Here is a 16,382-nt window from a genome sequence, read left to right on the forward strand (position 1 = left end):
TTGAAAATCATGTAAAAGTTATTTGATAAATTAATTATCGTTTTATCCTGTTTTTGGGGCTTTTCTGCATTCCCGAAAACAGCTAAGGGAGGGGAGTTTAGGTATGTTTTTTGACCCCCAACGCGTACCAGATGACGTTGGAGACAATAAGAATGTTCATTTAGTTTGTTAATCAAACCGTTTTGTGTAAGCATTTTGATAGCCCGATGTAGGCTAGAAAAGGGATTTTTGAAAAGTTGAGTTTAGCTAGAAATTTCGTTAGCTCGATAAGTTATCGGTTATTCAGACAAAGTTTCTAGTTGGGATTATTTAAAATCATAGAAAAGTTATTTGATAAATAAATTATCGTTTTATCCCGTATTAGGGGTTTTTGTGCATTCCCCAAAACAGCTCAGGGAGGGGAGTTTGGGTGCGTTCTTTGACCCTATATCCGTAACGGATGAAGTTGGAACCTGAACAAAAGATTTAGACAGTGTTACAGAAAATATGAATATACAATTAGTTTGTTAATCAGGCCGTTTTATGTAATCATTTTGATAGCCCGAAGTAGGCTAGAAAAGAGATTTTTGAAAAGTTGAGTTTAACTAGGAATTTCGCTAGCTCGATATGTTATATGTTATTGGGACAAAATTTCTAGTTGGGATTATTTAAAATCATAGAAAAGTTATTTGATAAATAAATTATCGTTTTATCCCGTTTTTGGGGTTTTTGTGCATTCCCCAAAACAACTTAGGGATGGAAGTTTGGGTGCGTTTTTTGAACCTATAAACGTACCAGATGAAGTTGGAACTTGAACAAAAGATTTAGACAGTGTTACAGACAATATGAATATTCAATTAGTTTGTTAATCAGACCGTTTTATGTAAGCATTTTGATAGCCCGAAGTAGGCTAGAAAAGGGAATTTTGACAAGTTGAGTTTGACTAGGAATTTTGTAAGCTCGATAAATTATCAGTTATTCGGACAAAGTTTCTAGTTGGGATTATTGAAAATCATGTAAAAGTTATTTGATAAATTAATTATCGTTTTATCCTGTTTTTGGGGCTTTTCTGCATTCCCGAAAACAGCTAAGGGAGGGGAGTTTAGGTATGTTTTTTGACCCCCAACGCATACCGGATGACGTTGGAGACAATAAGAATGTTCATTTAGTTTGTTAATCAAACCGTTTTATGTAAGCATTTTGATAGCCCGATGTAGGCTAGAAAAGGGATTTTTGAAAAGTTGAGTTTAGCTAGAAATTTCGTTAGCTCGATAAGTTATCGGTTATTCAGACAAAGTTTCTAGTTGGGATTATTTAAAATCATAGAAAAGTTATTTGATAAATAAATTATCGTTTTATCCCGTATTAGGGGTTTTTGTGCATTCCCCAAAACAGCTCAGGGAGGGGAGTTTGGGTGCGTTCTTTGACCCTATATCCGTAACGGATGAAGTTGGAACCTGAACAAAAGATTTAGACAGTGTTACAGAAAATATGAATATACAATTAGTTTGTTAATCAGGCCGTTTTATGTAATCATTTTGATAGCCCGAAGTAGGCTAGAAAAGAGATTTTTGAAAAGTTGAGTTTAACTAGGAATTTCGCTAGCTCGATATGTTATATGTTATTGGGACAAAATTTCTAGTTGGGATTATTTAAAATCATAGAAAAGTTATTTGATAAATAAATTATCGTTTTATCCCGTTTTTGGGGTTTTTGTGCATTCCCCAAAACAACTTAGGGATGGAAGTTTGGGTGCGTTTTTTGAACCTATAAGCGTACCAGATGAAGTTGGAACTTGAACAAAAGATTTAGACAGTGTTACAGACAATATGAATATTCAATTAGTTTGTTAATCAGACCGTTTTATGTAAGCATTTTGATAGCCCGAAGTAGGCTAGAAAAGGGAATTTTGACAAGTTGAGTTTGACTAGGAATTTTGTAAGCTCGATAAATTATCAGTTATTCGGACAAAGTTTCTAGTTGGGATTATTGAAAATCATGTAAAAGTTATTTGATAAATTAATTATCGTTTTATCCTGTTTTTGGGGCTTTTCTGCATTCCCGAAAACAGCTAAGGGAGGGGAGTTTAGGTATGTTTTTTGACCCCCAACGCATACCGGATGACGTTGGAGACAATAAGAATGTTCATTTAGTTTGTTAATCAAACCGTTTTATGTAAGCATTTTGATAGCCCGATGTAGGCTAGAAAAGGGATTTTTGAAAAGTTGAGTTTAGCTAGAAATTTCGTTAGCTCGATAAGTTATCGGTTATTCAGACAAAGTTTCTAGTTGGGATTATTTAAAATCATAGAAAAGTTATTTGATAAATAAATTATCGTTTTATCCCGTATTAGGGGTTTTTGTGCATTCCCCAAAACAACTCAGGGAGGGGAGTTTGGGTGCGTTCTTTGACCCTATATCCGTAACGGATGAAGTTGGAACCTGAACAAAAGATTTAGACAGTGTTACAGAAAATATGAATATACAATTAGTTTGTTAATCAGGCCGTTTTATGTAATCATTTTGATAGCCCGAAGTAGGCTAGAAAAGAGATTTTTGAAAAGTTGAGTTTAACTAGGAATTTCGCTAGCTCGATATGTTATATGTTATTGGGACAAAATTTCTAGTTGGGATTATTTAAAATCATAGAAAAGTTATTTGATAAATAAATTATCGTTTTATCCCGTTTTTGGGGTTTTTGTGCATTCCCCAAAACAACTTAGGGATGGAAGTTTGGGTGCGTTTTTTGAACCTATAAGCGTACCAGATGAAGTTGGAACTTGAACAAAAGATTTAGACAGTGTTACAGACAATATGAATATTCAATTAGTTTGTTAATCAGACCGTTTTATGTAAGCATTTTGATAGCCCGAAGTAGGCTAGAAAAGGGAATTTTGACAAGTTGAGTTTGACTAGGAATTTTGTAAGCTCGATAAATTATCAGTTATTCGGACAAAGTTTCTAGTTGGGATTATTGAAAATCATATAAAAGTTATTTGATTAATTAATTATCGTTTTATCCTGTTTTTGCGGTTTTTCTGCATTCCCGAAAACAGCTAAGGGAGGGGAGTTTAGGTATGTTTTTTGACCCCCAACGCGTACCGGATGACGTTGGAACCTCAACGGAAGTTTTGGAGGGTTTTGAAGACAATAAGAATGTTCATTTAGTTTGGTAATCAGACTTTTTTTAGTAAGCGTTTTGATAGCCCGAAGTAGGCTAGAAAAGGAATTTTTAAAAAGTAGAGTTTGACTAGGAATTTTGTAAGCTCGATAAATTATAAGTTATTGGGACAACATTTCTAGTTGGGATTATTTAAAATCATAGAAAAGTTATTTGATAAATAAATTATCGTTTTATCCCGTTTTTGGGGTTTTTGTGCATTCCCCAAAAAAGCTCAGGGAGGGGAGTTTGGGTGCGTTTTTTGACCCTATAAGCGTACCAGATGAAGTTGGAACCTGAACAAAAGATTTAGATAGTGTTACAGACAATATGAATATTCTATTAGTTTGTTAATCAGACCGTTTTATGTAAGCATTTTGATAGCCCGAAGTAGGCTAGAAAAGGGATTTTTGAAAAGTTGAGCTTGACTAGGAATTTTGTAAGCTCGATAAATTATCAGTTATTCGGACAAAGTTTCTAGTTGGGATTATTGAAAATCATATAAAAGTTATTTGATAAATTAATTACCGTTTTATCCTGTTTTTGGGGCTTTTCTGCATTCCCGAAAACAACTATGGGAGGGGAGTTTATGTATGTTTTTTGACCCCCAACGCGTACCGGATGACGTTGGAACCTGAACGGAAGTTTTAGAGGGTGTTGAAGACAATAAGAATGTTCAATTAGTTTGGTAATCAGCCTGTTTTAAGTAAACGTTTCGATAGCCCGAAGTAGGCTAGAAAATGAATTTTTAAAAAGTTGAGTTTAACTAGGAATTTTCTTAGCTCGATAAGTTATCGGTTATTCAGACAATGTTTCTAGTTGGGATTAATTAAAATAATAGAAGAGTCATTTGATAAATGAATTATCGTTTTATCGCATTTTTGGGACTTTTCTGCATTCCCCAAAACAGCTCAGGGAGGGTAGTTTGGGAGCGTTTTTTGACCCGATAAGCGTAACGGATGAAGTTGGAACCTGAACAAAAGATCTAGACAGTGTTACAGAGAATATGAATATTCAATTAGTTTGTTAATCAGACCGTTTTATGTAAGCATTTTGATAGCCCGAAGTAGGCTAGAAAAGGGATTTTTGAAAAGTTCAGTTTGACTAGGAATTTTGTCAGCTCGATAAATTATCGGTTATTCGGACAATGTTCTAGTTGGGATTATTGAAAATCATATAAAAGTTATTTGATAAATTAATTATCGTTTTATCCTGTTATTGGGGCTTTTCTGCATTCCCCAAAACAGCTCATGGAGGGGAGTTTGGGTGCGTTTTTTGACCCTATAAGCGTACCAGATGAAGTTGGAACCCGAACAAAAGATTTCAACAGTGTTACAGACAATATGAATATTCTATTAGTTTGTTAATCAGACCGTTTTATGTAAGCATTTTGATAGCCCGAAGTAGGCTAGAAAAGGGATTTTTGAAAAGTTGAGCTTGACTAGGAATTTTGTAAGCTGGATAAATTATCAGTTATTCTGACAAAGTTTCTAGTTGGGATTATTGAAAATTATGTAAAAGTTATTTGATAAATTAATTATCGTTTTATCCTGTTTTTGGGGCTTTTCTGCATTCCCGAAAACAGCTAAGGGAGGGGAGTTCAGGTATTTTTTTTGACCCCCAACGCGTACCGGATGACGTTGGAGAAATTAAGAATGTTCATTTAGTTTGTTAATCAAACTGTTTTATGTAAGCATTTTGATAGCCCGAAGTAGGCTAGAAAAGGGATTTTTGAAAAGTTGAGTTTAGCTAGGAATTTCGTTAGCTCGATAAGTTATCGGTTATTCAGACAACGTTTCTAGTTGGGATTATTTAAAATCATAGAAAAGTTATTTGATAAATAAATTATCGTTTTATCCCGTATTAGGGGTTTTTGTGCATTCCCCAAAACATCTCAGGGAGGGGAGTTTGGGTGCGTTCTTTGACCCTATAACCGTAACGGATGAAGTTGTAACCTGAACAAAAGATTTAGACAGTGTTACAGAAAATATGAATATACAATTAGTTTGTTAATCAGGCCGTTTTATGTAATCATTTTGATAGCCCGAAGTAGGCTAGAAAAGAGATTTTTGAAAAACTGAGTTTAACTAGGAATTTCGTTAGCTCGATATGTTATCTGTTATTGGGAAACAATTTCTAGTTGGGATTATTTAAAATCATAGAAAAGTTATTTGATAAATAAATTATCGTTTTATCCCGTTTTTGGGGTTTTTGTGCATTCCCCAAAAGAGCTCAGTGAGGGGAGTTTGGGTGCGTTTTTTGACCCTATAAGCGTACCAGATGAAGTTGGAACCTGAACAATAGATTTAGACAGTGTTACAGACAATATGAATATTCTATTAGTTTGTTAATCACACCGTTTTATGTAAGCATTTTGATAGCCCGAAGTAGGCTAGAAAAGGGATTTTTGAAAAGTTGAGCTTGACTAGGAATTTTGTAAGCTCGATAAATTATCAGTTATTCGGACAAAGTTTCTAGTTGGGATTATTGAAAATCATATAAAAGTTATTTGATAAATTAATTATCGTTTTATCCTGTTTTTGGGGCTTTTCTTAATTCCCGAAAACAACTATGGGAGGGGAGTTTATGTATGTTTTTTGACCCCCAACGCGTACCAGATGACGTTGGAACCTGAACGGAAGTTTTAGAGGGTGTTGAAGACAATAAGAATGTTCAATTAGTTTGGTAATCAGACTGTTTTAAGTAAACGTTTCGATAGCCCGAAGTAGGCTAGAAAAGGAATTTTTAAAAAGTTGAGTTTAACTAGAAATTTTCTTAGCTCGATAAGTTATCGGTTATTCAGACAACGTTTCTAGTTGGGATTAATTAAAATAATAGAAGAGTCATTTGATAAATGAATTATCGTTTTATCGCATTTTTGGGGCTTTTCTGCATTCCCCAAAACAGCTCAGGGAGGGTAGTTTGGGTGCGTTTTTTGACCCTATAAGCGTAACGGATGAAGTTGGAACCTGAACAAAAGATCTAGACAGTGTTACAGAGAATATGAATATTCAATTAGTTTGTTAATCAGCCCGTTTTATGTAAGCATTTTGATAGCCCGAAGTAGGCTAGAAAAGGGATTTTTGAAAACTTCAGTTTGACTAGGAATTTTGTCAGCTCGATAAATTATCGGTTATTCGGACAATGTTCTAGTTGGGATTATTGAAAATCATATAAAAGTTATTTGATAAATTAATTATCGTTTTATCCTGTTATTGGGGCTTTTCTGCATTCCCCAAAACAGCTCAGGGAGGGGAGTTTGGGTGCGTTTTTTTACCCTATAAGCGTACCAGATGAAGTTGGAACCTGAACTAAAGATTTAAACAGTGTTACAGACAATATGAATATTCTATTAGTTTGTTAATCAGACCGTTTTATGTAAGCATTTTGATAGCCCGAAGTAGGCTAGAAAAGGGATTTTTGAAAAGTTGAGCTTGACTAGGAATTTTGTAAGCTGGATAAATTATCAGTTATTCTGACAAAGTTTCTAGTTGGGATTATTGAAAATCATGTAAAAGTTATTTGATAAATTAATTATGGTTTTATCCTGTTTTTGGGGCTTTTTTGCATTCCCGAAAACAGCTAAGGGAGGGGAGTTCAGGTATTTTTTTTGACCCCCAACCCGTACCGGATGACGTTGGAGACAATAAGAATGTTCATTTAGTTTGTTAATCAGACTGTTTTATGTAAGCATTTTGATAGCCCGAAGTAGGCTAGAAAAGGGATTTTTGAAAAGTTGAGTTTAGCTAGGAATTTCGTTAGCTCGATAAGTTATCGGTTATTCAGACAACGTTTCTAGTTGGGATTATTTAAAATCATAGAAAAGTTATTTGATAAATAAATTATCGTTTTATCCCGTATTAGGGGTTTTTGTGCATTCCCCAAAACATCTCAGGGAGGGGAGTTTGGGTGCGTTCTTTGACCCTATAACCGTAACGGATGAAGTTGTAACCTGAACAAAAGATTTAGACAGTGTTACAGAAAATATGAATATACAATTAGTTTGTTAATCAGGCCGTTTTATGTAATCATTTTGATAGCCCGAAGTAGGCTAGAAAAGAGATTTTTGAAAAACTGAGTTTAACTAGGAATTTCGTTAGCTCGATATGTTATCTGTTATTGGGACACAATTTCTAGTTGGGATTATTTAAAATCATAGAAAAGTTATTTGATAAATAAATTATCGTTTTATCCCGTTTTTGGGGTTTTTGTGCATTCCCCAAAAGAGCTCAGGGAGGGGAGTTTGGGTTGGTGCGTTTTTTGACCCTATAAGCGTACCAGATGAAGTTGGAACCTGAACAAAAGATTTAGACAGTGTTACAGACAATATGAATATTCTATTAGTTTGTTAATCACACCGTTTTATGTAAGCCTTTTGATAGCCCGAAGTAGGCTAGAAAAGGGATTTTTGAAAAGTTGAGCTTTACTAGGAATTTTGTAAGCTCGATAAATTATCAGTTATTCGGACAAAGTTTCTAGTTGGGATTATTGAAAATCATATAAAAGTTATTTGATAAATTAATTATCGTTTTATCCTGTTTTTGGGGCTTTTCTGCATTCCCGAAAACAACTATGGGAGGGGACTTTATGTATGTTTTTTGACCCCCAACGGGTACCGGATGACGTTGGAACCTGAACGGAAGTTTTAGAGGGTGTTGAAGACAATAAGAATGTTCAATTAGTTTGGTAATCAGACTGTTTTAAGTAAACGTTTCGATAGCCCGAAGTAGGCTAGAAAAGGAATTTTTAAAAAGTTGAGTTTAACTAGGAATTTTCTTAGCTCGATAAGTTATCGGTTATTCAGACAACGTTTCTAGTTGGGATTAATTAAAATAATAGAAGAGTCATTTGATAAATGAATTATCGTTTTATCGCATTTTTGGGGCTTTTCTGCATTCCCCAAAACAGCTCAGGGAGGGTAGTATGGGTGCGTTTTTTGACCCTATAAGCGTAACGGATGAAGTTGGAACCTGAACAAAAGATCTAGACAGTGTTACAGAGAATATGAATATTCAATTAGTTTGTTAATCAGACCGTTTTATGTAAGCATTTTGATAGCCCGAAGTAGGCTAGAAAAGGGATTTTTGAAAAGTTCAGTTTGACTAGGAATTTTGTCAGCTCGATAAATTATCGGTTATTCGGACAATGTTCTAGTTGGGATTATTGAAAATCATATAAAAGTTATTTGATAAATTAATTATCGTTTTATCCTGTTATTGGGGCTTTTCTGCATTCCCCAAAACAGCTCAGGGAGGGGAGTTTGGGTGCGTTTTTTGACCCTATAAGCGAACCAGATGAAGTTGGAACCTGAACAAAAGATTTAAACAGTGTTACAGACAATATGAATATTCTATTAGTTTGTTAATCAGACCGTTTTATGTAAGCATTTTGATAGCCCGAAGTAGGCTAGAAAAGGGATTTTTGAAAAGTTGAGCTTGACTAGGAATTTTGTAAGCTGGATAAATTATCAGTTATTCTGACAAAGTTTCTAGTTGGGATTATTGAAAATCATGTAAAAGTTATTTGATAAATTAATTATCGTTTTATCCTGTTTTTGGGGCTTTTCTGCATTCCCGAAAACAGCTAAGGGAGGGGAGTTCAGGTATTTTTTTTGACCCCCAACGCGTACCGGATGACGTTGGAGACAATAAGAATGTTCATTTAGTTTGTTAATCAGACTGTTTTATGTAAGCATTTTGATAGCCCGAAGTAGGCTAGAAAAAGGATTTTTGAAAAGTTGAGTTTAGCTAGGAATTTCGTTAGCTCGATAAGTTATCGGTTATTCAGACAACGTTTCTAGTTGGGATTATTTAAAATCATAGAAAAGTTATTTGATAAATAAATTATCGTTTTATCCCGTATTAGAGGTTTTTGTGCATTCCCCAAAACAGCTCAGGGAGGGGAGTTTGGGTGCGTTCTTTGACCCTATAACCGTAACGGATGAAGTTGGAACCTGAACAAAAGATTTAGACAGTGTTACATAAAATATGAATATACAATTAGTTTGTTAATCAGGCCGTTTTATGTAATCATTTTGATAGCCCGAAGTAGGCTAGAAAAGAGATTTTTGAAAAACTGAGTTTAACTAGGAATTTCGTTAGCTCGATATGTTATCTGTTATTGGGACACAATTTCTAGTTGGGATTATTTAAAATCATAGAAAAGTTATTTGATAAATAAATTATCGTTTTATCCCGTTTTTGGGGTTTTTGTGCATTCCCCAAAAGAGCTCAGGGAGGGGAGTTTGGGTTGGCGCGTTTTTTGACCCTATAAGCGTACCAGATGAAGTTGGAACCTGAACAAAAGATTTAGACAGTGTTACAGACAATATGAATATTCTATTAGTTTGTTAATCACACCGTTTTATGTAAGCATTTTGATAGCCCGAAGTAGGCTAGAAAAGGGATTTTTGAAAAGTTGAGCTTGACTAGGAATTTTGTAAGCTCGATAAATTATCAGTTATTCGGACAAAGTTTCTAGTTGGGATTATTGAAAATCATATAAAAGTTATTTGATAAATTAATTATCGTTTTATCCTGTTTTTGGGGCTTTTCTGCATTCCCGAAAACAACTAAGGGAGGGGAGTTTATGTATGTTTTTTGACCCCCAACGTGTACCGGATGACGTTGGAACCTGAACGGAAGTTCTAGAGGGTGTTGAAGACAATAAGAATGTTCAATTAGTTTGGTAATCAGACTGTTTTAAGTAAACGTTTCGATAGCCCGAAGTAGGCTAGAAAAGGAATTTTTAAAAAGTTGAGTTTAACTAGGAATTTTCTTAGCTCGATAAGTTATCGGTTATTCAGACAACGTTTCTAGTTGGGATTAATTAAAATAATAGAAGAGTCATTTGATAAATGAATTATCGTTTTATCGCATTTTTGGGGCTTTTCTGCATTCCCCAAAACATCTTAGGGAGGGTAGTTTGGGTGCGTTTTTTGACCCTATAAGCGTAACGGATGAAGTTGGAAACTGAACAAAAGATCTAGACAGTGTTACAGACAATATGAATATACAATTAGTTTGTTAATCAGACCGTTTTATGTAAGCATTTTAATAGCCCGAAGTAGGCTAGAAAAGGGATTTTTGAAAAGTTGAGTTTAACTAGGAATTTTGTTAGCTCGATAAGTTATCTTTTAGTGAGACAACATTTCTAGTTGGGATTATTTAAAATCATAGAAAAGTTATTTGATAAATAAATTATCGTTTTATCCCCTTTTTGAGGTTTTTGTGCATTCCCCAAAACAGCTCATGGAGGGGAGTTTAGGTGCGTTTTTTGACCGTATAAGCGTACCAGATGAAGTTGGAACTTGAACAAAAGATTTAGACACTGTTACAGACAATATGTATATTCAATTAGTTTGTTTATCAGACCGTTTTATGTAAGCATTTTGATAGCCCGAAGTAGGCTAGAAAAGGGATTTTTGAAAAGTTGAGCTTGACTAGGAATTGTGTCAGTTCGATAAATTATCGGTTATTCGGACAAAGTTTCTAGTTGGGATTATTGAAAATCATATAAAAGTTATTTGATAAATTAATTATCGTTTTATCCTGTTTTTGGGGCTTTTCTGCATTCCCGAAAACAGCTAAGAGAGGGGAGTTTAGGTATGTTTTTTGACCCCCAACGCCTACCGGATGACGTTGGAACCTGAACGGAAGTTTTAGAGGGTGTTGAAAACAATAAGAATGTTCATTTAGTTTGGTAATCAGACTGTTTTAAGTAAGCGTTTTGATAGCTCGAAGTAGGCTAGAAAAGGAATTTTTAAAAAGTTGAGTTTAACTAGGAATTCTGTTAGCTCGATAAGTTATCGGTTATTCAGACAACGTTTGTAGTTAGGATTAATTAAAATAATAGAAGAGTCATTTGATAAATGAATTATCGTTTTATCCCATTTTTGGGGCTTTTTTGCATTCCCCAAAACAGCTCAGGGAGGGGGAGTTTGGGTGCGTTTTTTGACCCAATAAGCGTAACGGATGAAGTTGGAACCTGAACAAAAGATTTAGACAGTGTTACAGACAATATGAATATTCAATTAGTTTGTTAATCAGACCGTTTTATATAAGCATTTTGATAGCCCGAAGTAGGCTATAAAAGGGATTTTTGAAAACTTCAGTTTGACTAGGAATTTTGACAGCTCGATAAATTATCGGTTATTCGGACAATGTTCTAGTTGGGATTATTGAAAATCATATAAAAGTTATTTGATAAATTAATTATCCTTTTATCCTGTTATTGGGGCTTTTCTGCATTCCCCAAAACAGCTCAGGGAGGGGAGTTTGGGTGCGTTTTTTGACCCTATAAGCGGACCAGATGAAGTTGGAACCTGAACAAAAGATTTAAACAGTGTTACAGACAATATGAATATTCTATTAGTTTGTTAATCAGACCGTTTTATGTAAGCATTTTGATAGCCCGAAGTAGGCTAGAAAAGGGATTTTTGAAAAGTTGAGCTTGACTAGGAATTTTGTAAGCTCGATAAATTAGCAGTTATTCGGACAAAGTTTCTAGTTGGGATTATTGAAAATCATATAAAAGTTATTTGATAAATTAATTATCGTTTTATCCTGTTTTTGGGGCTTTTCTGCATTCCCGAAAACAACTAAGGGAGGGGAGTTTATGTATGTTTTTTGACCCCCAACGTGTACCAGATGACGTTGGAACCTGAACGGAAGTTCTAGAGGGTGTTGAAGACAATAAGAATGTTCAATTAGTTTGGTAATCAGACTGTTTTAAGTAAACGTTTCGATAGCCCGAAGTAGGCTAGAAAAGGAATTTTTAAAAAGTTGAGTTTAACTAGGAATTTTCTTAGCTCGATAAGTTATCGGTTATTCAGACAACGTTTCTAGTTGGGATTAATTAAAATAATAGAAGAGTCATTTGATAAATGAATTATCGTTTTATCGCATTTTTGGGGCTTTTCTGCATTCCCCAAAACAGCTTAGGGAGGGTAGTTTGGGTGCGTTTTTTGACCCTATTAGCGTAACGGATGAAGTTGGAAACTGAACAAAAGATCTAGACAGTGTTACAGACAATATGAATATACAATTAGTTTGTTAATCAGACCGTTTTATGTAAGCATTTTAATAGCCCGAAGTAGGCTAGAAAAGGGATTTTTGAAAAGTTGAGTTTAACTAGGAATTTTGTTAGCTCGATAAGTTATCTGTTAGTGAGACAACATTTCTAGTTGGGATTATTTAAAATCATAGAAAAGTTATTTGATAAATAAATTATCGTTTTATCCCCTTTTTGAGGTTTTTGTGCATTCCCCAAAACAGCTCATGGAGGGGAGTTTAGGTGCGTTTTTTGACCGTATAAGCGTACCAGATAAAGTTGGAACTTGAACAAAAGATTTAGACACTGTTACAGACAATATGTATATTCAATTAGTTTGTTTATCAGACCGTTTTATGTAAGCATTTTGATAGCCCGAAGTAGGCTAGAAAAGGGATTTTTGAAAAGTTGAGCTTGACTAGGAATTGTGTCAGTTCGATAAATTATCGGTTATTCGGACAAAGTTTCTAGTTGGGATTATTGAAAATCATATAAAAGTTATTTGATAAATTAATTATCGTTTTATCCTGTTTTTGGGGCTTTTCTGCATTCCCGAAAACAGCTAAGGGAGGGGAGTTTAGGTATGTTTTTTGACCCCCAACGCCTACCGGATGACGTTGGAACCTGAACGGAAGTTTTAGAGGGTGTTGAAAACAATAAGAATGTTCATTTAGTTTGGTAATCAGACTTTTTAAGTAAGCGTTTTGATAGCTCGAAGTAGGCTAGAAAAGGAATTTTTAAAAAGTTGAGTTTAACTAGGAATTCTGTTAGCTCGATAAGTAATCGGTTATTCAGACAACGTTTGTAGTTGGGATTAATTAAAATAATAGAAGAGTCATTTGATAAATGAATTATCGTTTTATCCCATTTTTGGGGCTTTTTTGCATTCCCCAAAACAGCTTAGGGAGGGGGAGTTTGGGTGCGTTTTTTGACCCAATAAGCGTAACGGATGAAGTTGGAACCTGAACAAAAGATTTAGACAGTGTTACAGACAATATGAATATTCAATTAGTTTGTTAATCAGACCGTTTTATATAAGCATTTTGATAGCCCGAAGTAGGCTAGAAAAGGGATTTTTGAAAAGTTGAGTATAACTTGGAATTTTGTTAGCTTGATAAGTTATCTGTCATTGGGACAACATTTCTAGTTGGTATTATTTAAAATCATAGAAAAGTTATTTGATAAATTAATTATCGTTTTATCCCGTTTTTGGGGTTTTTGTGCATTCCCCAAAACAGCTCAGGGAGGGGAGTTTGGGTGCGTTTTTTGACCCAATAAGCGTACCAGATGAAGTTGGAACCTGAACAAAAGATTTAGACAGTGTTACAGACAATATGAATATTCTATTAGTTTGTTAATCAGACCGTTTTATGTAAGCATTTTGATAGCCCGAAGTAGGCTAGAAAAGGGATTTTTGAAAAGTTGAGCTTGACTAGGAATTTTGTAAGCTCGATAAATTATCAGTTATTCGGACAAAGTTTCTAGTTGGGATTATTGAAAATCATATAAATGTTATTTGATAAATTAATTATCGTTTTATCCTGTTTTTGGGGCTTTTCTGCATTCCCGAAAACAACTATGGGAGGGGAGTTTATGTATGTTTTTTGACCCCCAACGCGTACCGGATGACGTTTGAACCTGAACGGAAGTTTTAGAGGGTGTTGAAGACAATAAGAATGTTCAATTAGTTTGGTAATCAGACTGTTTTAAGTAAATGTTTTGATAGCCCGAAGTAGGCTAGAAAAGGAATTTTTAAAAAGTTGAGTTTAACTAGGAATTTTCTTAGCTTGATAAGTTATCGGTTATTCAGACAACGTTTCTAGTTGGGATTAACTAAAATAATAGAAGAGTCATTTGATAAATGAATTATCGTTTTATCCCATTTTTGGGGCTTTTCTGCATTTCTCAAAACAGCTCAGTGAGGGTAGTTTGGGTGCGTTTTTTGACCCTATAAGCGTAACGGATGAAGTTGGAACTTGAACAAAAGATCTAGACAGTGTTGAAGACAATAAGAATGTTCAATTAGTTTGGTAATCAGACCGTTTTATGTAATCATTTTGATAGCCCGAAGTAGGCTAGAAAAGAGATTTTTGAAAAGTTGAGTTTAACTAGGAATTTCGCTAGCTCGATATGTTATATGTTATTGGGACAAAATTTCTAGTTGGGATTATTTAAAATCATAGAAAAGTTATTTGATAAATAAATTATCGTTTTATCCCGTTTTTGGGGTTTTTGTGCATTCCCCAAAACAACTTAGGGATGGAAGTTTGGGTGCGTTTTTTGAACCTATAAGCGTACCAGATGAAGTTGGAACTTGAACAAAAGATTTAGACAGTGTTACAGACAATATGAATATTCAATTAGTTTGTTAATCAGACCGTTTTATGTAAGCATTTTGATAGCCCGAAGTAGGCTAGAAAAGGGAATTTTGACAAGTTGAGTTTGACTAGGAATTTTGTAAGCTCGATGAATTATCAGTTATTCGGACAAAGTTTCTAGTTGGGATTATTTAAAATCATATAAAAGTTATTTGATTAATTAATTATCGTTTTATCCTGTTTTTGGGGTTTTTCTGCATTCCCGAAAACAGCTAAGGGAGGGGAGTTTAGGTATGTTTTTTGACCCCCAACGCGTACCGGATGACGTTGGAACCTCAACAGAAGTTTTGGAGGGTTTTGAAGACAATAAGAATGTTCATTTAGTTTGGTAATCAGACTTTTTTTAGTAAGCGTTTTGATAGCCCGAAGTAGGCTAGAAAAGGAATTTTTAAAAAGTAGAGTTTGACTAGGAATTTTGTAAGCTCGATAAATTATAAGTTATTGGGACAACATTTCTAGTTGGGATTATTTAAAATCATAGAAAAGTTATTTGATAAATAAATTATCGTTTTATCCCGTTTTTGGGGTTTTTGTGCATTCCCCAAAAGAGCTCAGGGAGGGGAGTTTGGGTGCGTTTTTTGACCCTATAAGCGTACCAGATGAAGTTGGAACCTGAACAAAAGATTTAGATAGTGTTACAGAAAATATGAATATTCTATTAGTTTGTTAATCAGACCGTTTTATGTAAGCATTTTGATAGCCCGAAGTAGGCTAGAAAAGGGATTTTTGAAAAGTTGAGTTTAACTAGGAATTTTGTTAGCTCGATAAGTTATCTGTTAGTGAGACAACATTTCTAGTTGGGATTATTTAAAATCATAGAAAAGTTATTTGATAAATAAATTATCGTTTTATCCCCTTTTTGAGGTTTTTGTGCATTCCCCAAAACAGCTCATGGAGGGGAGTTTAGGTGCGTTTTTTGACCGTATAAGCGTACCAGATGAAGTTGGAACTTGAACAAAAGATTTAGACACTGTTACAGACAATATGTATATTCAATTAGTTTGTTTATCAGACCGTTTTATGTAAGCATTTTGATAGCCCGAAGTAGGCTAGAAAAGGGATTTTTGAAAAGTTGAGCTTGACTAGGAATTGTGTCAGTTCGATAAATTATCGGTTATTCGGACAAAGTTTCTAGTTGGGATTATTGAAAATCATATAAAAGTTATTTGATAAATTAATTATCGTTTTATCCTGTTTTTGGGGCTTTTCTGCATTCCCGAAAACAGCTAAGGGAGGGGAGTTTAGGTATGTTTTTTGACCCCCAACGCCTACCGGATGACGTTGGAACCTGAACGGAAGTTTTAGAGGGTGTTGAAAACAATAAGAATGTTCATTTAGTTTGGTAATCAGACTGTTTTAAGTAAGCGTTTTGATAGCTCGAAGTAGGCTAGAAAAGGAATTTTTAAAAAGTTGAGTTTAACTAGGAATTCTGTTAGCTCGATAAGTTATCGGTTATTCAGACAACGTTTGTAGTTGGGATTAATTAAAATAATAGAAGAGTCATTTGATAAATGAATTATCGTTTTATCCCATTTTTGGGGCTTTTTTGCATTCCCCAAAACAGCTCAGGGAGGGGGAGTTTGGGTGCGTTTTTTGACCCAATAAGCGTAACGGATGAAGTTGGAACCTGAACAAAAGATTTAGACAGTGTTACAGACAATATGAATATTCAATTAGTTTGTTAATCAGACCGTTTTATATAAGCATTTTGATAGCCCGAAGTAGGCTAGAAAAGGGATTTTTGAAAAGTTGAGTTTAACTAGGAATTTTGTTAGCTCGATAAGTTATCTGTTAGTGAGACAACATTTCTAGTCG

General features: G+C 34.4%; 1 protein-coding gene across 1 annotated transcript in view; it reads left to right on the forward strand.

Moving 5' to 3' along the window:
• Positions 1-16,382, forward strand: part of LOC126682092 (uncharacterized) — an 83,629-nt gene that overhangs the window by 25,223 nt on the left and 42,024 nt on the right. Inside the window, exons 2-4 of the mRNA XM_050377643.1 lie at positions 4,724-4,804; positions 6,721-6,801; positions 8,722-8,740. Of these exons, the coding sequence (XP_050233600.1) occupies positions 4,724-4,804; positions 6,721-6,801; positions 8,722-8,740 (181 nt within the window). The remainder of the gene's footprint in view (positions 1-4,723; positions 4,805-6,720; positions 6,802-8,721; positions 8,741-16,382) is intronic.

Source organism: Mercurialis annua, linkage group LG5 (genome assembly GCF_937616625.2).
Source record: "Mercurialis annua linkage group LG5, ddMerAnnu1.2, whole genome shotgun sequence".
Lineage (NCBI taxonomy): Eukaryota > Viridiplantae > Streptophyta > Magnoliopsida > Malpighiales > Euphorbiaceae > Mercurialis > Mercurialis annua.